Genomic DNA, 22,165 nt, shown 5'->3' on the forward strand with positions numbered 1-22,165 from the left:
TAGTTTGAACATGTTCAGCTCTGGGAGACAAAAACCAACAGTGACTGTATCTACTAACTATATGTATCAAAACTCGGTTGATTTTTGTCGTTTACAATTTGTAAATTAAAGAATAAAAACAAAAAAAAGTTATATTTTGGGGCCATTTTTGCCTTTATTACTGTAAATCGTGCAGCAAAAGGCCGAGGGCCACTGCAACGAGGACCATAGCCTCTGTTTAGAGGGCGTGAGGAATAACCAGTAGGCTATCTGGCGCCCCAATAATTAAATATTTCTAATCCTCTTTGCAGGTTTAATGTTGAACAAGTTCACAGTGAGCGTTATCACCAACACTGAAAAACAGCTGTAGCCTTTGGGAAAGTCCACAAACGTATTAACTTCATCCAGATGTGAGCTTAAACAAAAAAGCCTCTACTTTCCTACATTTATTTTTAAATCATTTAAAGGTTTTGATTGTGAGAATACTTTTTGAAAATATATATGTGACTGTGAAACGTTTATCTGAGCCCAAACTGAGACAAAAAAATTAAGATTAGAATTTTATTCAGGAGAAAATAAAAACAAAATTTAGGTCAACACCAAACCTTTAACTGTTTTTAAAGAAACACAGAAGGACGGACACACACACACACACACACACACACACACACACACACACACACACACACACACACACACACACATACACACACACACACACACACACACTGCAGATAGGCAGAGTGAGGGAGGAAACCATAACATGAAGGGGTCCAAGGAAAACAGACAGCTGGTGGATTGTGGGAAAAACTGCAGGGTGACCAAACAAAGACACACACACACACACACACACACACACACACACACACACACACATCAGGTGATGAGAGAAAACACGGCATCATAAAAAACACACATACTGTACATACAACCACACACATTAACACACACACATGCGCACACACACGACCGCTATTTTATGTGCAATTGTCTGCTTCTTAAATTTAACCCGACACGACTTAAAAAGCGTCTCAGGGAAAATAAATCCTGTCATATTCAGTCGAGTCGAGTGACTTTTCACGCACACACACACACACACACACACACACACACACACCATACCTGTTTGTATGCCGGTTTGACCCCGGGCATGAGCACCCTGTAACGGTCGACAAACTCCACAAAGGTGTAGCGGATTGGATATCCTGCACGGCGGATCCGAATAGTCTCCATCATACCCGAGTACCTCAGCTGTCGCACACACAGCTCCCTGTCAAACAACTACACACACACACACACACACACACACACACACACACACACACACACACACACACACACACACACACACACACACATAGTGTTTTTTGTTTGACATTTTTGATATTTTGTGACCCAGTGGCTGAATGTAAAACCATCAAACACTTTTCTTTAAATCTGCAGAGAGAGGCAAATATCAGACACAGTGACATCATAAAGAGGTAATAATAATTACATCCAAAGAAAACAACTTTACCAAGTTCTAAGTTTAACCTAGTCAAAACATTAATTTACAGCTGTAATAATCAGCATTTACCTGATAAGTTCATCAGCAGTTATTAATGACCTTACTATGTTACAAAAGGGAGAAACTATCTATTTCAAAGTCTCTAAAATGAGAACATTTCTGGTTCTTTCTTCGCCTTAATCAGTAAACAAATATCTTTGGGTTGTGAACAATTCAAGTATTTTTAGGAATGTCATCTTGGCCTTTAAGGAATTTGATATTTATTCATGATATGAGCAACTCTTGAAAACAAACCCTGATGTAACCCTCCTCTTAGTGGAGTTGTGTCACTGCTTTAGATATTTTGTCTGCCAGCAGCTGCAGAATCACTCTATCAGAAAACACTGGTTATAGCTTTACAGGCAACTTTTGTCTGACTGAATTGTTTCCTTTCAAATGTTTAGACAAAGTGAAAGTACTCACCATGGGTTTCTTGTACTCGTTGGGTTTGATGCAGCGAACAAAGAAAGGCTGACAGACGCTCAGAGTTCTCATCAGCAGCTCCAGAGATCTCTTAAACTGACTGCTGAGTGTGGGAGAACGCTTCCTGGTCTCTGCCCCCTGGACACACACACACACACACACACACACACACACACACACACACACACACACACACACACACACACACACACACACACACACACACACACACAGGGATTTACAACAGTGTAGAAAGTGTCAGGGTCAGAAACAATGAGGACTCTTTCTTTTCTCTTCCTGGGCTCTGACATGAACCTTTTTCCTCTTTTTGTGTCTCTAAATATAAAAGTCTCGGTCCGGCTGACTTTGCAGGTTCAGAGTTTAAAAGCCAATCAAAAGTTCTGACAGAAAGAGGAAAATATGTCCAGAGGGTGGAGCTGCAGGAAAATAGCTTTGTGTTGATTTATTTGACAGATAAATCCATCAGAAACTATTTTTGTAAAGTGAAACTGAGGAGTATTTAATGAGTCCAGCTTCACAAAACAAAGGATTTGAAGATGTTCTTCAGCATGCAATTAAAATAATGTTGGTCAAATTAAACAAATCTATGCTTTAAATAGATTAGTTTTAAATTAAAGGACTTTGTTACAATTTTCTGATTCTTCATAACGAATTAAGCAGAAATTAATTGGCATATTTATAGATAATGGAAATATTTTTTGTTTCAGCAACCTCTAGTCCTGCACCCTTTCTTATTTATATTACAGTATATTATTATTATTATTATTATTATTATTATTTAATATGTCCACAGCTTCAAAGCAGCAAACACTCACCAGGACCTTTTGAAACCAATGGAGAAATAATTCTGTATTTTAAGCTCAGGAAAATAACTATAGCTTTTTTTTTTTTACCTGTTTTAACTTCACACAAACATAAAAGAAAGATGCATCAGCTTCATCAAAGATGCTAATCTACACTATGTATGTTTATATTAAACACAAAGACACATAAAGAAAATTAGTTTTCATTGGATATTAAAGATGTCTGAATGAATTTCGCGAACAAAGGATATAAAATCTCTCAATTTAAGGATCCTCAGCTGAAAGTTAAAGTTAGATGTTATGTTGTTTTCTGTTACCGTTCAATTTTGTGACCAGATTTGTGTTCGTCCTAAGTGTAACTAACTAACTAACTAACTAACTAACTAACTAACTAAGTAACTAACTAACTAAGTAACTAACTGTAAAGACTTTTAACCACGAAGGTAAAAACGTTTACAAGTTAGCAAACCTTGTTTTCATATGAGCCTGTTGAACCAGCAGCTTCACTGTATTGTTTTATTTTGAAAGGTTTTAACCGGTTTGTTAACATGTTATTGTGTTTGTCTTTACAACAGAGGAGCTGACAGAGGAACGTCCACTGGCAGCTTTACTGCCCTCTTGTGGTCACAGTGAAGAACTGCAGCGCCACAATAAATTCATGGCGTTACTTGTTATCGCCTTTTAAAATGTTAATACTAATTTTATTTCAAAGTCTAAAATTCATAATTGCAATATATTCTGTGCCAATGACAGTGTGAAATAAATATTAATCATTAAATGTTTAAAAGTTATTTCTGAATCCACGAGTACGTGTCGCCCTCTAGCGGTCAAGGAGAGGGAACACGGTTTATAAAGCTAACATCACAGCTCACTTCCGTGTAATTTACATAAATCCAGTTAATGTCAATGTCATGGCGACTTTTAAACTGACAAATAGTTCCTTACAGAGGAGACTGGACACGATAGAAACCCGAAACTCAACCAAACAACCTTTACGAAGAGAAAGAGGAAGCTTGGTGGAAAAGAGAGGCTACGTGCTAACGTGCTAACAGCCATCGAATGGGCGGGTGTTCCATATTAGCGCGGTAACAAATCTCTACATAACACCGGTGTTATGGAGTACCGGTGTAGCATTATTCGCTGTAACACCGGGGGACCTGATGTGTTTAAGACAAGAACAATGGATGGATTTCTGTGTGTTACATCGATCTACAAATGGTGAGTCATTTATTAAACGTTTGGTCTGAATGCTTAGTTTTAGTGATGACCTCTTGTGTAGTTAATAAACAGAATGATAAAGTTGTTTACAGCTGGAGACGGTGCTTAAAAGTTCACCATCTTCAAAAAGAGGAGTCTAAATGTGGACAGTTTTTGTTCTTCCTCCCGCTAATAAAATGATACCGACTGTAAATATTAACCGAGCTGTCACATACTCGCACGGTCGTTCCTGGCTCTATAACACATTCAGCGATAGTTTGCTGCCCTCTAGCGGACACTGAGAGGAACTACATCAAAATGACAAATCAAGGTAGATGTTGTAACAGGACATCAACGTTCACACTTCCGGTAAATACTTTCAACTTAAATCTGTTTTTTTTTTAATAATGTTGAATTTTAAATAACGGAAGTAGCTACATAAATTGCACATCACATAGATGTTAACAAACAAGCAGATTGTTTAATTAACTAAACTTTATTTATTTATATAATAATACTTGTCCTGATACAATAAAGTGGCATTATAGCTATTTGAAACCGTTGCATAGTTTACCAGGTAATATAATGCAAAATAGGCTACTTACTGAGGTATTGCCAAATATATGTGAACTTTAGCAGACTGAGCTAACTTGCCAACACAGACAGATTATTTTTACAGTCTATGAGACAGACATGATGGACTTGTGTAAAAAAATGTTTTCCTAATTTTCAAATGATACATTTAAAACCAATACATGTGGAAACTTAATAAATCAATTGAATGATAATAAGTGATACAAAAAAAACTCTTTATGTGTATTTTCATAGAAAGATCACCTGAGTTCTGATTAATTTTTGATATAACAGTTTTTTTTAAAAGAGAAAACATGCTTTATACGGCTAACCAGGGTTAAAACATTTCAGGACAAAGATGAAGAAAATGAAAACAATCTCAAAACAAATATAACTTAAATTTAAATATTAAGCTGAGAAGACATGCTGAAAATAAAACTATGAGTTTGGGATGAAAAAAGGCTGAAATAAAATATTGAATTAATTTAATATGATGAAAAGATGAGGAGATGAACGGATGCAGTGACGGAGACGTTTGAAGGACTAATTTTAATTTTACCTTGAGAGGAGATCTAGCAGGAAGACCTACCGAGCTACCAGCAGCACAACCACACAGAAACTGACATGAAGCGGCACACACAAACATTAGATAGCACACACAAACATTAGATAGCACACACACAGAAACACAGAAACACAGAAACACAGGGACACAGGGACACAGGGACACACAGAGGGGAGGCAAAGAGGACAGTAATGTTAGCTCTGAGCTGGAGCTGGACATTACTGAGAAACATTAGAAGAAGAAAAGTCGGAGCTTCCTGTGAGGTTTAGTTTAACTGTTAGTCCAATCAGATGTTTGTAGCATCCATCACTCGGTTTGAAGCCAGAAAATCTGTAAAGGCTGATTTACTTCTTTATTTTAATGATTTGTTTTTGGGCTTTTATGCTGTTATTTGACCGGACAGTGGACTGTGTGTGTGTGTGTGTGTGTGTGTGTGTGTGTGTGTGTGTGTGTGTGTGTGTGTGTGTGTGTGTGTGTGTGTGTGTGTGTGTGTGTGTGTGTGTGTGTGTGTGTGTGTGTGTGTGTGTGTGTGTGTGTGTGTGTGATGTACCATGGCGACATCAGCGTGGAAGATTTGTTTGATGAACTTGTTCTTGGACGAGTGAACCAGCTGGATGATGTCTCCGTACAGAGTGTCTCTGTTCTTCTCCAGGAAGCCTGCAGGACACAGTGAAAGGTCGGTTCAGTTCCTCGATACCACATGTTTTAAACACGGTCTGTTTCCATTATAGTAACGACCAATATTATCAAATAGAAATGATCTTTAATTAACTCCAGATCTTCAGGAGTATTCTAACCTGAAAGCTGCTTCAAGCTAAAGAGAATATGGGCCTACTACGACTTTTTTTGCCGTGGTATTGAAATAAGTATCGATATCGTTTGTTTTTTACTTGAATCATATCTGAATTTATTACCTAGGTTTAGCATCAACCCTAAGGACCTGTGTCCACCCAGCGTTTTTGTGAGGGCCAGCGTCTTTTGCCAACTGTTTTCAACGAGGAGAGAGCGTTTGCAGCAGCAGGTCGTCGTCCGGAGAAAAGCGCAGCGCCCAAAATCTATTTTTCTGAGCACTCTGGCTTTAATTGTGCGGCGACTCCGAGCGCTTGGAGTTGAAAATCTTTCAACTTTTCAGAAAGGCGTTGTCGATATCCCCGGCGCTCTTTTCCAAATGTTTGATATTTCCTGTATTTTGTACCACTATTCTCTCTGCTCCGTGTCTGTTGGGGTAAAAACGATCTCAAATAAAAAACATGCAGTAAAAAGTAACAGATCAGTGTTGGTTATACAACAGACTGTTGTCATAGCGACAGGTCAGAGCAGCGCTTTTCTTCTCAGCGCACAAACAAGTGCAAGTGCTCCCGAGCACACAGCCAGCACGTTTCTGCCCGGAAAAAATGGTAGGTGGACACAGAGCCTCACACTGACTCATAAATACACATTAACAAACTCACACACACAGAATAATGTACAGCATGTAAAACCTGAGAGCAGATTTAACAGAGGTTTGCTCTTGTTCTCTGATCATCAATCGTGAATTTAGCAGAAATTACAGAAGCAAACACGTCAGTCTAGCTCCCTCTGTTTGTCTTTATATTCTCTTACATTAAAGAAGTTTAAATCTCTCTGAGTGTGAAGAGACTCTGACCTCGTGTCTCGTAGAAAACGACTCCAGCGAAGTGTTGGATGCCAAACTGGGTCTCGTGGTTGTTCTTGGGAGGGATGTAGTTAGTGTTGACTTTGTGTTGGAAGTTCAGCTTGTTCAGCATGGTGGTGTCTGTGCCCTGAAGGACACACACACACACACACACACACACACACACACACACACACACACACACACACACACACACACACACACACACACACACACACACACACACACACACACACACACACACACACACACACACACACACACACACACACACAAAGACAAAAGTAAAATGTTTCTTTAAAGTCGGGATGTGTGCGCTCAGTCGACTGTTAAACATCGTCTCCCTCACTCGTCTGCTCCAGAAGTAAAAGTTGGTTAAACAAACGATCAATCCGGTCAAAGATATGAACAATCTTCAACGCAGCAACCCGCCAGCTGCTGTAACTCCGGTTAATGTGCTCGCTCTACTGCCAGGATGTAAACAAGCACAGGGAGCAGATAGCATCTCAAAGGAGCGGCACGGTTTGGCAGTTTTTTGTTCTCAGAATTTGAGGCTGTGTCAGGTTAAAACAGCATATCGACCACATCAGTGTGTTTAAGGAGTTTTGACATCAACATTCAAGGAGGAGTGGGCTAGCACTGCTAACGTTAGCCATCCCTACTTTAAAGCCCAAAGTGTTGAGTAAATATAAGTCAGATGTTCACTCTGTTTTGGCAGTCTGCAGTTTGGTTTTGTTCCCCGAGGTTACTCTGGGTTTTCTGGAGCTAACACTCTGAAAACAACTTGATGGGAGCAGTGAGAGAATCCAGACAGAAAACTGATCTGGACAACAATCTGCTGAGAATATGAAGCTCAGCTGGAGGATAATGCAGATTCAGAAGCTAAATCCTTCAGGGTTTATCAGCTGCACCTTTCACATCATCGTTCCTCAGTTTATAAGTGTGACAGCTTTGACCTTTGAGGGAAGTTTCCACTGTCCACCATCCCGAGTGTGTGTACCTTGGGGAACTTGCTCTCCTCGTCGATGAGCGAGATGATGTTCATGGGTTTGATGGCGATCATGTCCAGAGCGTCCTGGTTGTCGGTGAACTCGATGTGCTGCCAGTTGATGTTCTCCAGGTTGTACTCCTCCTGCTCCAGCTTGAAGACGTGGCGCACAAAGAACTGCTGCAGGTTCTCGTTGGCAAAGTTGATGCACAGCTGCTCAAAGCTGCAGAGATGATGCAATGTCAGACATGGATGTTTAATCTGAAATATTGGAGTCTTTAAGAGGCCAGCTTCATTTCAGGCTGCACAGAGCTGCAGAGGTGAATAGTGAGAACAACATATGTGTGCATGTGTGTGTTACTATGTTCATGTTGTACCTGTTAACTGTGAAGTTCTCAAAGCCGAAGATGTCCAGCAGTCCGATGGAGCGTCTGAGAGCTTTGGGTTGTAATGACGCAGGCTTATAAATAGCTGCATTGATTTTCTCCACGATCCACACAAACAACCTGCCGTAAATTCCCTGCAAACAACAAACACAAACGACACAAACACAGGCATTTTCCTCACTTCATCAATCTGCATTTTATTTTCAGACTAATTGTTTAGTCTAAATAATATCCCCAATAATGCTCATCACTAGTTCTCACAGCCCAAAGTGTAATGTATTCAATTCTTCTCCTGTCCAACCTAAAGACCCTTAATTTACTGTCATGAACATGTCACTCCTACACTGAGCTGCAGGTGGCGATGTTGCTCATTTAAAACACTGCAGTGTGTCAACAAAGACAGAAGAAGAGGTAGAAAGTAAACAAGGATGTTAACAGTTTTTATAAATACTTTTGCAGATTTGCAGATGTTTGATGAGGGAAAAACTTCATTTAACATTTGATCTTAAAGCAGTGAGGAGTTTTTTTAGCTGCTTATGAAACAAACTGAAATCAATACTGATATCTCTATATGACCTGAACGTTTAAACGAGGCCATCAGTGATAAAATGAATCTTCCTACATGGTTATTTTAAACATCTGGCACGGTGTCATGGGGTTTGAGATGAGATGATTCACAGCACTCTGAAGAAACAGCATTTTTACATTTCTTACAGCAAATAGCAAGAGTGATGGGTACCCCCTAACCCTATTTGAGTGTAAAAAAAAAAAAAAGTAGGATGACACTTAAGGTCGAAAACCCTCGTTAGCCAAGCTTTAAGTTAGATTTTATAAGTATACAAACATGTTTTACCTTCACAAAAGCATCGCGCACATCCAGAGCCTGTTCCATGCTGAGCGGCGTGGAGACGGTTTCTCCTCGAGTGATCAGAGTACGACTGGTCAGACAGTTCATCAGATCCTTACCGTCCACCTGAACACACACACACACACACACACACACACACACACACACACACACACACACACACACACACACACACACACACACACACACACACACACACACACACATACATTGAGATGCACCTTACCTCACCCAAACAGATGTTTGATATTTATGTGTGTGTGTGTGTGTGTGTGTGTGTGTGTGTGTGTGTGTGTGTGTGTGTGTGTGTGTGTGTGTGTGTGTGTGTGTGTGTGTGTGTGTGTGTGTGTGTGTGTGTCACCTCCAGTAGCGTAGCAGCTGTGGTGAGGTGAGCACTGCGGACAACCTCGCAGGCATCCAGGTTGTCATAGTTACGAGCTGCGGGGTCAAAGATCATCAGGGTTTATAAAGATAATCTGAAAGTTGTACTGTAAGAAAAATGACTGAGTGTGCACAAGAGGTTAAAAAACGACAACATCTGTCAGCTGGCTTTCTCAACTCCTCACACAAAACATTAAACTAACAACAACAAAACATTAAACTAACAACAACAAAACATTAAACTAACAACAACAAAACATTAAACTAACAACAACAAGACATTAAACTAACAACAACAAAACATTAAACTAACAACAACAAAACATTAAACTAACAACAACAAAACATTAAACTCAAGGGAGAAGTTTCCTTTACACTTCCGATCATTAATGTTGTATTTGCATCGTTAATATTTTTACGAGAACTTTTGAACTAATGTTCGGTTCTTGCTCTTTCAGTATCTGATGGTGTTGTTCACTTTGACAGCTAGAGGGAGACGGAGTTAGTGACCATGCAGGAGCAGTACCAAACATTACAACAGTATCAAACATTTCAGTGATTTAAGAATCTGAGCTCCTTCAGCAGGAAGCTTTACCTTCATATCTGAGGTTTCCCATGTGTAATATAGCAGCCAGCAGTTTGGTAATCTCCCAGTTCTCTTTGTCTGTGAACATCAGAACCTGCAGATCAAAACAAATTCAAACTGTAAATCCTGATTTGACAAAAAAAAGTTTATCACCTTCCAGTTATCTTTAAACACAAGCAGGTTATTTATCTGTTCTGTACTTTAAATAGAAAGCAGCTAAAGTTAAAGTTTGTCTTTCTACATATTCTCAGGGTGTGGTTTGTATCTGGACCTTCATTGCAGAGCGGATGTTGGAGTACTCTTTCAGGTCGTCTCGGCCGTCGCACACTGTACAGTTACCCTGCAGAGACACACAGGGATGGATGGGAAATCAAGTTTGCTTCAAAAGGAAAAAAATACATCTTGGACGTAATTAAATATTAATGAAGATTCTATTGTTGATAGTGTCTCATCTTCTTATCACTCATCTCTGTTGTTCTTGTTGAAAGGGACAATCTGAAGGAGGAACTTGACTCACTATGGTCAGGTAGGTGTAGTCGGTGGCTTTGCTCAGCCCCAGTTTCTTCTTCTCCTCTGCAGTCATGCCTTTGAGCATGCAGTAAAAGACGTGATAGTTCCTCTCATCAGACGCCTGGAGAGAGAGAGAGAGAGAGAGAGAGAGAGAGAGAGAGAGAGAGAGAGAGAGAGAGAGGTGTGTCATCATCACATCATTCACTCACAGGTGATCACTGAGAAAACTTTGTGTGTCGTACCTGCCGACAGACTCTGGACTTCTCCAGCAGGTATTGCTCTATCTTGGCTCCCTCGATGGCTCCTCTCTTGTTGAAGTGGATGTCGATGTATTTGCCAAAACGAGATGAGTTGTCATTGCGGATTGTTTTAGCGTTTCCAAAGGCTTTGAGAAAACACAAAGAAGCCTGTTGTTATAAAATCTGATGCATGCTGTGGAACAGTGGTATGGTCAGTCATCTCTCAACCTGAGGGTCAGGGGTTCGATCCCCAGCTTCTGCAGCCAAATGTCTGGTGAGTTCTTGGGAAAGACCTTTAATCCCAAGGTGGCTCTGCTGCTTACTCAGCGGTGATTAGGTGTGGATGGGTAGGTGTGTAAAAGCGAAGACTAGAAAAGTGCAATTTGACCCTCAAGTCCGTTTACCATTTACCGCACTGATATGTGAGCATGAACCCACCATCATGTGTGAACCTCTGTGTGTTTTTCATGATGTATCCTATCACTAAGAACTCTTACAAGAAACCATAAATGTAATGAAGATGTAGACCTGAAACAAATGTTGAAAATTGTTTGTGTCTGATACAATTGTTGGTTTGATGTCTACAACTGTCCTCTGCCCTGTCTAACTTGTGTTTAAATGTGTTCACTGTGTGCTTTATAATGGAGGACCTGTGAGTTTGAACAGAGACTAAAACATGACATCTTAAATGGACAGGTTATGAGTCAAGGGGCCTTTTGGCAGAAACGTTTAAAAGCTCCCCTAAAGTCCTTTTGGAGTAAGAGAAAGAGCTACACATTTTTTTGTTTGGTCTTTTTTTCTCATTTTTGTTTGTCTTAGGTGTTTTATTGCATCCCTCTGAAGTATTTTTTGTATTGTTTTTGTCTCCATTATAATAACCACATTACTCCAACGACAAGAAAAAAGTTGTAGAGTCTTCAAACACAGGCCTCGTCTAAGGGGCCCCCCGACTCCCTTGGCCCCTCACACTTTGCCCCATAGGCCCGTTCAGAGATCCCTTCAGTGCACTGTGGTGTGACGTTGCAGTATTGTTTTTCCTTTAGGTGAGACGTTAACACTGAGCTTGATTAAAGTGTAAATGATGCCTGCATATCTTATTTCCTCTCTGCAGTAGGTCAGACAGATAACATTGTGTTATCCCGTACTCAGATATAGTCGCACATTTCAATGGACACAAACGATGACACATTTTATCATCTGGTCCTTCAGTTCATTATTTTTACATTGTAGGTAGAGTTTTTATAATTATACAAGAAATATATGAACATATAAACTTAATGCCAGAGTGTCGGGAGCAGCTGTAGGATTTGTAAATCACTGGACTGCACTGAAGTTTTGAATTGCTTCTGGGTGCTGTGATTGTGATTGTGTGTGTGTTGCTACCTTCTAGTATAGGGTTTGCTTCCAGGACCTGCTGTTCTATCCAGGAGTGTTGACCGCTGATGGCTGCCAGGAACTGAAGGATCAGTTTGGTGCTTTCTGTCTTCCCTGCTCCCGATTCCCCACTATGAGATCACACAAACACATAAAAGGAGCTTAAGAATAACACAGGGTTGTGATAAAGATTGTACTTCTAGTTAAAGCTGCATGATGCTGCCGGTCTGTTCTCTTTTCTACCTGATGATGCAGCACTGATCACGGTTGTTCCTCTGCATGTTGAAGTAACAGTTGTCTGCGATGGCAAAGATGTGGGGAGGCATTTCCCCGATCTTCTTGTTGGTGTAGAGGCGGATCTGCTCGGCTGTGTAGATGGGCAGCAGCTGGTAAGGGTTCACAGCCACAAGGATGGAGCCCGTGTAAGTCTGCACACACAGGAAACAAAAAAATGTCTTTTTAGTCTGAGGTACTTTCCTAAAAGTTTCCATATGTTCAGCATTGTGGTGGAAGAATTCAGATCCTTTGATCCAATGGGACAAATAAAACTGCTTCATACAGTATCATCATCAGTCCAGCTCATGGATCAGTTTTGGTCACACAATCCTTTTTTAGTAAAAATGGCATAAACATATGTTTTTAAAAAAGGTATGCAGACACAGAAATACACATTTCATACACAGATGGGCACATGCATTTTCATGTTTGTTTAGTAGCTCTGTATCTGAAAGTGTCATTAGGATCAGGGCTGCAAAAAAGATATTTAGTACTGAACAGCTGATGTGTTAATTGTCCATGCAACTAAACTTTTATTTGTATTGTCTCAATTATTTAATTAATTCAGAAATAACAAAAAAAAAAATCCATAAAATTCTCAGTGTCCAGTTTTGTTTTCTGACTCTGAGTTGTGTGCAGTTTCTTAATTAAACATGAAGTCATACTAAAAATCTATTAAACTTCAGATTCTGCGCTCTCTGCTCACACAGCGACATCAGAGACAGAGAGCAGGGAGCTGCAGCAGTCGGAGGGGAGATGAGGATGACACGGGGCTCGTCGCTCAGATGGTGAGGATGACAATGAGAGCGTATCAGTGTTGGCCACTTGAGAACAGGCGGCCATGTTGGTCACAAATCACCTTGTACCCGGGCTGCAGCTCTGAGCTTTTTCTTTTTCTTTTTTTATTAACCTTTACTTAACCAGATAAGAACCCATTGAGATCAGGATCTCTCTCACAAGGGTGACCTGGCCAAGAAGTCAGCAGCACATGTCAAAAGAACAGTTACAATGAAGTGACAGTGCAGATTAATAACATAGTGTTTCAATAAAAAGAAAGTGAGGGAGCTGTGACACAACAATTTAAGATTTTAAAAACACAGGCACTGTTCAATGGTCTCACGCTGTCTGTCCCTCAAGATAGAATGGAAAGCTCCAAGTGGAATAAGTTCAGGGAGTTTTAGTTCAGTCTGTAGAGTATTCCATGCCGAGGGGGCAGCAGAGCTGAAAGCTCTTTTTCCTGATTCAGTCCTTACCCGAGGAACAGATAGAACAAGTGTAGTACAAGATCGCAAGGCATAGCGACTGCTTGTTCTCCGCAATAAAGCACACAAATATAAAGGAATCAAGCCTAAAAGAGCCTTATCAATTAGAGTCAGCCAATGTGTGTATCTGCGTGCACTCAAAGAAAACAAGTTCGATTTCAAATACAATTCACAATGGTGGGTGAGACGACTACAGCCAGTGACAAATCTCAGTGCCCAATGAAAAATAGTGTCCAAGGACTTGAGACATTTGGATGACGCACTCAACTAAAGCAGGTCCCCATAATCAAGAATGGGCAAGAAGGTCGCTGTCTCTAATTTCTTTCTGACCCTGAGAGAGAAGCAGGTTCTATTTCTAAAAAAGAACCCAAGCTTCATGTGAAGTTTAGTGACCAGATTATTGATATGAGCTTTAAATGAAAGTTCCTGATCTAGGATAAAACCCAAGTACTTGTAGTTTAAAACTTGCTCTATAGGTTTTCCTTGTTGTTGCTTAGTCTGAGCAAATATATACCATAAAATATGATCATCATTTAAGAAGTGAAGTTTTCTCATCAGTCATGACATGATGCATTTTTTTATTGTGTTTGTCAAACGTATTACATGCAACATGCGTGCTGTTTACAGACAGCTGTGCTGTGTTTTTCATGAAATATGTGTGTGTTAAGTGCATTCTTTAAACTGATGCTGGATCTCTCCTGAGTCATGCTTATCATGCATGAGCTGACTTACCCTGCCACCACAGTTTGTCTTCAGAGGATTCAGGTTGAAGGAAGGGATAAGAAGGAGGTCAGGAAGGATAAGAGAGAATAAAGAAGCAAGAAAATTTAAATGAGAGCAGAAAAGCAGCCAACAGGCCACTCTGAGGAAGGATGAAGAGGTGATTATGACATGGTATTGGTTAAGATCATTCAAGCACTTGATGAAGTTTCAAAGCTCCTCTGTTAAGAAAACAAATTGAATTCACAGCGATGTTGGCAAGATAAACCGACAAGCAAAGAACATACTGTCCAGCAGTATGGGTCTTATTTCAAGCAGCTAATAATGATTTTTATTGTTACAACATTTCCTAACATACAGCGAGCGAGAAAATCAAAATGGAATGGAAACATTTGCCAATATTTATTTATACATGTGCAAGATGAGGTTTTTCTAGTGTTGGTAATTTCTCTTTTTGCAAATGCATTACAAGTGTCAGAAGATTTGAAGTGAAAGATCCCGGCAACATTTCACTCAGCCTGTTTGTTGTCACTTGGAGCATGTTACTACATCCTCATTGAGAAATGCTGAGACTCTCTGAGGTTGGTTCACCTGCTCATAGACGGCTTCAGTTTGTCCTGTTGTGTGCACGTTACATCTGCTTTAGTAGGTTATTGGATACGTGCTTTTATTAATACCTGTTTAATTTTGTACATTGTTATGTCTGCTCAATGCTCTCCATGCCTGAGATACATTCTTTATATTAACCAAATGTTGCTTTATGTGTATCCTGCATGGTTTATGTACTTTCACATCGCTTACCTGTCTGCCTCATTACTGTCGTGATATTTCTATTTGTAGCTTTTAGCAGTGTCTGAATTTTATTTTATTTTTTGGGAGCCTTCTATAAAATCTGGCCAGGGACAGCGGATGTAAATTAGCATTTTTGCTAACTCTTTAACATTTACAGAAATGTTTATTAATATGCAATGTCCCTGTAAAATAAAATAAATAAATACAAAAGTTAGGTCTTGTAATTGTAATGGGAGCAAAGACGAGTGAGAAGGTCTAGAAGGGGGAGTGGATGGTTGGGACAGCCCAAGACGTTTATCCAAGACCAAATCCGAAAAGTCAACTCGGACTATGACTATGCTTGTTTGTGTTTACATACGCACATATGTAAACACAAACAAAATGTAACTAAAGTAAAAAATGTTATCAGATGATAAGATAACATGACAAATATAATAAGTAACATACTTGACAAACAGGAGTGACAAAACAAAGACAGTTAAAGGCTGCACAGTTTCACATGATAAAGTTTAATCCACATGGTTCATTGCTGTGTGATAGAAGATCGTTTTAATCTGTTATCATTGATTAGACCGGTTAGCCAGTTAGCAGGAGGAGCTATGAATATTAAAAATCAATCCCAGGAGCCTTTTGCTCGGTCCATTCTTAATATTAACCTACCTGCATCTGTAGGTCTGGTATTTGCTGCTACTCTGCATCAGCTGTTTTAGTGAACAGTCATATGTATTGTTTTGGGGGGAGTTTTTAATCTAACTTCTCTGTTGATTAGATTTGTGGAAGTGTTGGTTAAAGCAAAATATTTCTGGCAATCTGACAAATTTCAAGAGAGAAATCCAACCAGTAAGTTGAGAGAACACCTAAATCTATGGGTTCTACCAGTAAGAAATCATTTGCCATTTAACTGTGGGTTGTATTGAAATAATGAGGAAACACAGATCAGATGCAGGAGAATGACATTTGTAGATACCGTGTTAATGCCTGGTGGAAGTGGGGTAAGCTTGGACTGAAGAGTTTTCCATGTCAGGTGAATAAGTAGCTGTTGTTATTATATCTAGGATCTAGTCTACAGCAGTAGTGAAATAACAGTATTGCAGTAACACTCACATATATGAGTTTGTCTCTGTATCGTATGAGGAGGTTGCGGAGGATGCCAGCTTCATTGAGGTCTCCCAGGCGAATCATGTCCTCCACCCCGTGGATGGAGGTGGGATGCATCGGCTTGATATTGGTGGCATTTTGGGGGGAGATCCAGTGCTCCTGCAGGTCAAGGGGGAGGTGGGTGAAATGAAATAAAAGAACCACAACCACTGAGACTGAGACCACAGCTGTTTCCAGACTTACATTTCCTTCATCATCGAGCACTTGGATCTGTCCCGAGTCGCAGAGTTTGACCACGGCGCCGATCGGCACCTCAAACTCCCGACCAGTCTTCAGGTCCAGCCAGACATAGTCGCCCTGGAAAGAAACCAAGAAACAAAGATATTAAACGGGTACCTGGGTTAGGTCGGGGATCACAGTGTTGTTTACTTGTTAGATTTTGAATTCAGGCTCAGAATGACTTTAACGAGTACGATCATAAACAGAACCAGAAAAGGAGCTTCTTCCTTATGACCATACATTTGATTGTTTAATCAAATTCTCAGGATGTTGTTTAATAATTGAATCGTAACCATTTGTCACACTACACCTATAAGAGATTCAGTCATCAGACATGTGAGATGTCTCAGCCCATGTCATTCTGTGGTCTTGGATAAGGCCTCTTATCATATTACTTCCTTTACTACGTCTGTAGTAGCTGCTCAGACTCATCAGGGTTTGTAAATTAATTCCAGTAAGTCGTCAGAAAAGTGAAATAAACCCCGGATGATGTTCTGGTCAAGACCGACTCTGAAGCTTCTGAAACTTTTAAGGCTGGAGGCTTGCGCCTGTAGTCTGTTAGAATAGACTCCAAACAATAACACAAAGTCACCACAGAGCAGTGGGGCTAATATGTGAAGCTAACGTGGAAAGAATTCAAGAACATACTGTTTGTCCATTCCTAACCAGAAATACAGACTCAACTTAAAAGTAAATACGTTTATTTTTATATTGTTTATTGTGGATAAAATGTTTTTTTTCCGTTCGAATGGTTGAAAGACTTTTGAGGATACTTCAAATACCTTCAAACCGGCTTTTATTTGTGCTGAACAACCTTCTGTTTGAATTCAACAGCAAACTGCACAATCACCCAACAGAAACAGCGACCCACAGCACACCAATCACTTATTCTCTAACACCTTAAGATGTTTGATCAAACTTTAGCAGGTCAGTCAAGTCTTCAAAGATGATCATAAAATAGAGAATGAAGAGGATATCTGAAATATTATAAAGACACTCTGACTCTTGGCTCGACGCTGATCAAAATGTTTTCTGAAACATGTCAAAAAAAACAAAAACCTCAGGAGCGAGCATCAGTATTGCAAAGAAACTCTTCTGTCTTTGCCTGACAGAGTTAAAGGAGGTCTGAACACACAGATTGTTTTGACTTCTGAAATCCAGACTAGCTGTTTCCTCCTTGGTCTTCTGCTAAACTAACTGGCTACACTGAAAAACTTGTTTTGATGCTTAAGACGATTTGCGATAAGCATTTCTTCTCGGCTACTCATGAACCTCAACCTCACTGTTCAGAGTTCTTGCTGATAATCATGACTGTATGATTCACTTTCTTTTACTTATGATTCACGTTATTTGTAAGTGTTTTTTATTGTTTGCTGTTACAGATTGTTTCCTCGTTCATTTGGTCATAGTAACTGAACTGAGCAGAGAGAGCAGGGATAAACTCTCCTCCAATTTGAAATACAAAATAATATTGTGAAAACATGGACAATGAGCTCAACACCCCTGTGATGACTCATTCAGTAAAAGATGGAGGATAACATATTCTGAACTGGAAATCTTCCACATTAGATCTTCACTGGACACATGAATATGAAATATGAAAACTATATCAACGATCTATTTTAGGTTTTCTGTGTATGTGAGAAATCAAATTAGCATTTTACTACACATGTATCTTTTCCTCTGAGGCAGAGCTTCCCAACCCTTTTTGGCTCGTGATCCCACTTTGACTTCACACGACTCTGACAACACCAGACATCCAAAACACAAACAGCTTTTTGCTCAGATTAATTTGTTTTTAATCATGTAATCGTTTTTCTACTGTGTTCCAGTAAACCTTCATCTTAGTCCACATTTAGCTTTTTCATGTATATTATTGTGGATAGAGGAAGAAATGCTGGGCTGACATTTCTGCACAATAGATGACAGACAGAGACTTTGATAGGTCCTTGTTATGACTTGAGTAGCCTGTGTTAAATATATATTATTAATATACAACATATTTCATTTTAATTAATAAATATACATTTCGGGCGACTACATTTGAATTCCATGCGCCCCACCTTCAGTCAGGACCCCGAGGTTGGGAAAGCCTGCTCTAAGGAAACGTTTGTTTATGTCTATGATGTTCAAAACAGAAGTTAAATATCTGTTACTACTGTGTTTAAGATGTACTTGGTTGCTAACAGACGTTGCCACAAATTGTTGCCTTTGTGGTTTTTAATATCATACAACAAGGCAGAATCATACAGAAACACAGACACACACAGGTACACTTAAAATGTAAACATGGTGTTCAGATGTACAATTATGATTCGTTATTCCAAACGCATTCAAATAGCAGAAAACCACATTTCTGTGATTCAAGCACAATTATTAAAACACTAAATTATACCATAACAACAAGGCAGCGTAATGAATCATTGATAATTAATGCATGAAACAAGGACAGACACACACCACACTGATCAGATAAAAACACACACTCATGAGAGATCACACACACACACACACAAAGTGTCTGCATACCGGCATAAGTGTGCTGTGTTTCATCACTGTGTTGACGTTGCGTAGCAGCGCCCATTTAGCCAAATCCTTCTCATAGAGCTCCACATAGCTCCTCCGCCTGTACATCTTCACGTGTGTTCAACAAACTCACACACTCAAAGAAATTATATCCAATCCAACACCTCTACTCCACCAAAACGAAAAAAAAATCCTCTATTGCAGGAGAAGAGCGTCCGACATTTATGCACCATAAATGTCCTCTGGAATGGACGATTTCCAAATATATCCAGGTAGAATATCAAACTCAGTCTCAGTGGTAATACATGAAGCTGTCATAAAGAACTGGTAAGTCCAAAATTCATCAAAGGTTAAAATCCATCAGATCACAGAGACAGTGACCTTTGGTTCTCACCCATCAGTTAAAAAATGGAAAAGTCCAAACGTAAAGAATCAGGTCCAGTTTGAGACATATTTAAGTGAAACAGGTTTAAACTTCCTGCTTTAGTTTGCACTCCCTGTATCTTTCTTGTCTTTCATACTTTGTCTCCTAAAGAAGAAAACTTTTTAAATAAAAAAACAGCTTTCTCCTCAGTTTCAGATTAATGAAGGTTGTTTTCCCTTCAGTGACATTTTTGGACAATCCTCCTTCTCTCTCTCTCTCTCTCTCTCTCTCCCTCTCTCTCTCTCTCTGACACACTCATACTTTGTTAACCCAGCCCCCTGCAACATTCCCTGTTGCCCATGGCAACAAGAAGTCACCTCCTCCTCAGGTGTATCCTATGGTGTTGAATTTCTTCAAGGATAAATATAAAGTACAGGCGTTTAACGGCAATGAGCTTTAACTTGTAATCTTTGTTACCTCCTTGATTCATTATCACTATAACAAAGTCACTTCATCTGTTTATGCTCCAAACAAAGTCGAGCTATGACAACCTCTAGAATTCCTCTTGGTTAAGTAAATATAAATGTATGTCTCGTATATGTTGAGAAACAAATGCTGTTATTTTTGTGTCTTAAGCTGTTTTCACTTATCCACTCCTGAAAATGTATAAAGACAATTTATTGCGATTTGCCCCTGAGGACTTTGTTCTCCCATGCACCACACAGCGGGTGACGATCCCTGTCGAACAGGAGGGGTTACAATTACAAAATTGATCATGGTTAAAATACAACGTTTTGGATGTTGAGCTTTTAAGTCTGAACAGGAAATTTCCCCACAGTACGTCTTACTTCAAACCAGACATGAGACAACATCCAGAGTCTGGACGGTGTCCTGTCAGGAGGAAACCTGCATGAATATCCTCTTCCTCTGTCTATTTCAGTATCTACTGTTTCTACTTCTACAATCATCTACAGCATGTTTATCCTCTGATGCATCACGTCAATGTTGGTCAACTAATCAGTCAGTTTGAAGTAAGTATCTTAGGCATTTTGTTAACTTTTGGTTCCAGGTTGATGAATCTAGCAGATTTTTTCAGTTCTTTGACTTGACGTCACCAGCAGGTTGACACTTTATTGAAAAAACTAGGACATTGCCTGTCTTGCTGACTAAACCAATAAACATTGTCACTCTCGGTAGTTGGCATCAGAATTACAAGTGATTTAAACAAATTATTCTTTTTGTACGTTGGCCCTCTGTGCGGGTCAAAAAGTATGTACAAGCTGCCATGTGCCCCACAGGGCCGTCAACTGGCTGTATGTAAACAAGTGAAGAGCAGCATCTCTTTGGAGCAGCACAGTTTGCAGTATTTGATCTAGAAAATGGAGGTAAAGTTGTAGGAAGGCTCGGTCAGGTTTAACTGGCTTATCTATCGGTGCAATTCTTTTTTTTTGAAGATTTATTTTTTGGGCTTTTCGTGCCTTTAATGCAGAGAGAGGACAGTGGATAGAGTCGGAAACCAGGGAGAGAGAGTGGGGAATGACATGCGGAGGGGGGTCACGGGTGGAGGTGAACCCGGGCCTACCGCTCGAGACGAGAGTCTCATTACATGGGACGCGCGCCCTAACCATTGTGCCACCAGCGCGCCCCAATTGGAGCAATTCTTAACCAGCACAGGCATGTGGACATTAACCTGCAAGGAGAACTGCAGGCCGGTGGTGCTAGCAACGCTAATGTTAGCCACACTCAGTTTGACCTTATTTACCTTCAGACGCTGTGATCCTGTTCAGTCTAAAACATGACACCACTCATAGACAATGACTGCACACGACATGCTTCCATTCAACTTCAATAAAACATGCTCAGTTTTAACAGTTTTCAGATTTTCTTTCTTTCCTTAACGCTAGTTTGTTATTTTAAAAATTTGTGTTTATCTGACATGGAAATTAGTCGCCTAGCAACATCCTTAGAAAATATCTCAGGGGTGACTGCAATCTACAGAATCAACTTGAGCTGTACTTTTCTTTCCCCTGCTGCAAATGTGTGCACGCTAACTGTTCAAAATGGTAAACATTAGCCTTTTCCGTCTTTACCACAACATACGACTATTGTTGTGGTGATGATGTTAACATAATGTTGAATTAGATTTAGCTTTTTCTGTGTTTGTTTCGGACAAACTCTAAAGCTGTGTGTTGCAGGATATGTGAGTTAGTGTGTGTGTGTGTGTGTGTGTGTGTATGTGTGTGTGTGTGAGTGTTTGTTAGTGTGATGAATAGTTGCTTGACTGTGTGACATGTATGTCAGTTTAATTAAGTAAATACTCTGTCTGGCAAACTGAGCCACCTGAACATTACACCACCAAGCACCTGTCTCACACACACACACACACACACACACACACACACACACACACACACACACACACACACACACACACACACGGTCAATGAAAGAGTAAATAGGAGCAAGCTGGGCCAACGGCATCTATCAGAAACCACATGTTGAATTATTTAACGGAGGATCTGTTTGGTGTCTCTTTTTTATCTCCTGTTGTACACGGCTTCTTCTTCCTGTCCTTTATTTCTTAACTTTTTTATCTCTACCTTCCTCCATAAATCTAACTTTTTATTGCTTTTATTTCTTATTGGACTTTTTTCTCCTATAGTACATGTACCGATGTGCAGATGCATATAGGAACTTAGAAATGGATCATTTTAAATTCACTCTTGCATTTACAAAAAACACATTTGAATATGAA

At 39.8% G+C, this 22,165-nt stretch overlaps 1 protein-coding gene across 1 annotated transcript in view; it reads right to left on the minus strand.

The window, feature by feature from the left end:
• The window catches only part of myo7aa (myosin VIIAa), a 33,381-nt gene extending 16,661 nt beyond the window's left edge, over positions 1-16,720 (minus strand). The window contains 20 exon segments of the mRNA XM_065960103.1: positions 1,102-1,260; positions 1,949-2,077; positions 3,700-3,725; positions 3,922-3,929; positions 4,061-4,110; positions 5,667-5,764; positions 6,753-6,888; positions 7,762-7,972; positions 8,127-8,269; positions 8,989-9,108; positions 9,365-9,441; positions 9,980-10,064; positions 10,242-10,310; positions 10,488-10,601; positions 10,723-10,865; positions 12,103-12,224; positions 12,337-12,521; positions 16,248-16,400; positions 16,485-16,598; positions 16,703-16,720. Coding sequence (XP_065816175.1) covers positions 1,102-1,260; positions 1,949-2,077; positions 3,700-3,725; positions 3,922-3,929; positions 4,061-4,110; positions 5,667-5,764; positions 6,753-6,888; positions 7,762-7,972; positions 8,127-8,269; positions 8,989-9,108; positions 9,365-9,441; positions 9,980-10,064; positions 10,242-10,310; positions 10,488-10,601; positions 10,723-10,865; positions 12,103-12,224; positions 12,337-12,521; positions 16,248-16,400; positions 16,485-16,598; positions 16,703-16,720 — 2,160 coding nt within the window.
• Between the last annotated feature and the right edge of the window lie 5,445 nt (positions 16,721-22,165).

Source organism: Labrus bergylta, chromosome 11 (assembly GCF_963930695.1).
Source record: "Labrus bergylta chromosome 11, fLabBer1.1, whole genome shotgun sequence".
NCBI lineage: Eukaryota > Metazoa > Chordata > Actinopteri > Labriformes > Labridae > Labrus > Labrus bergylta.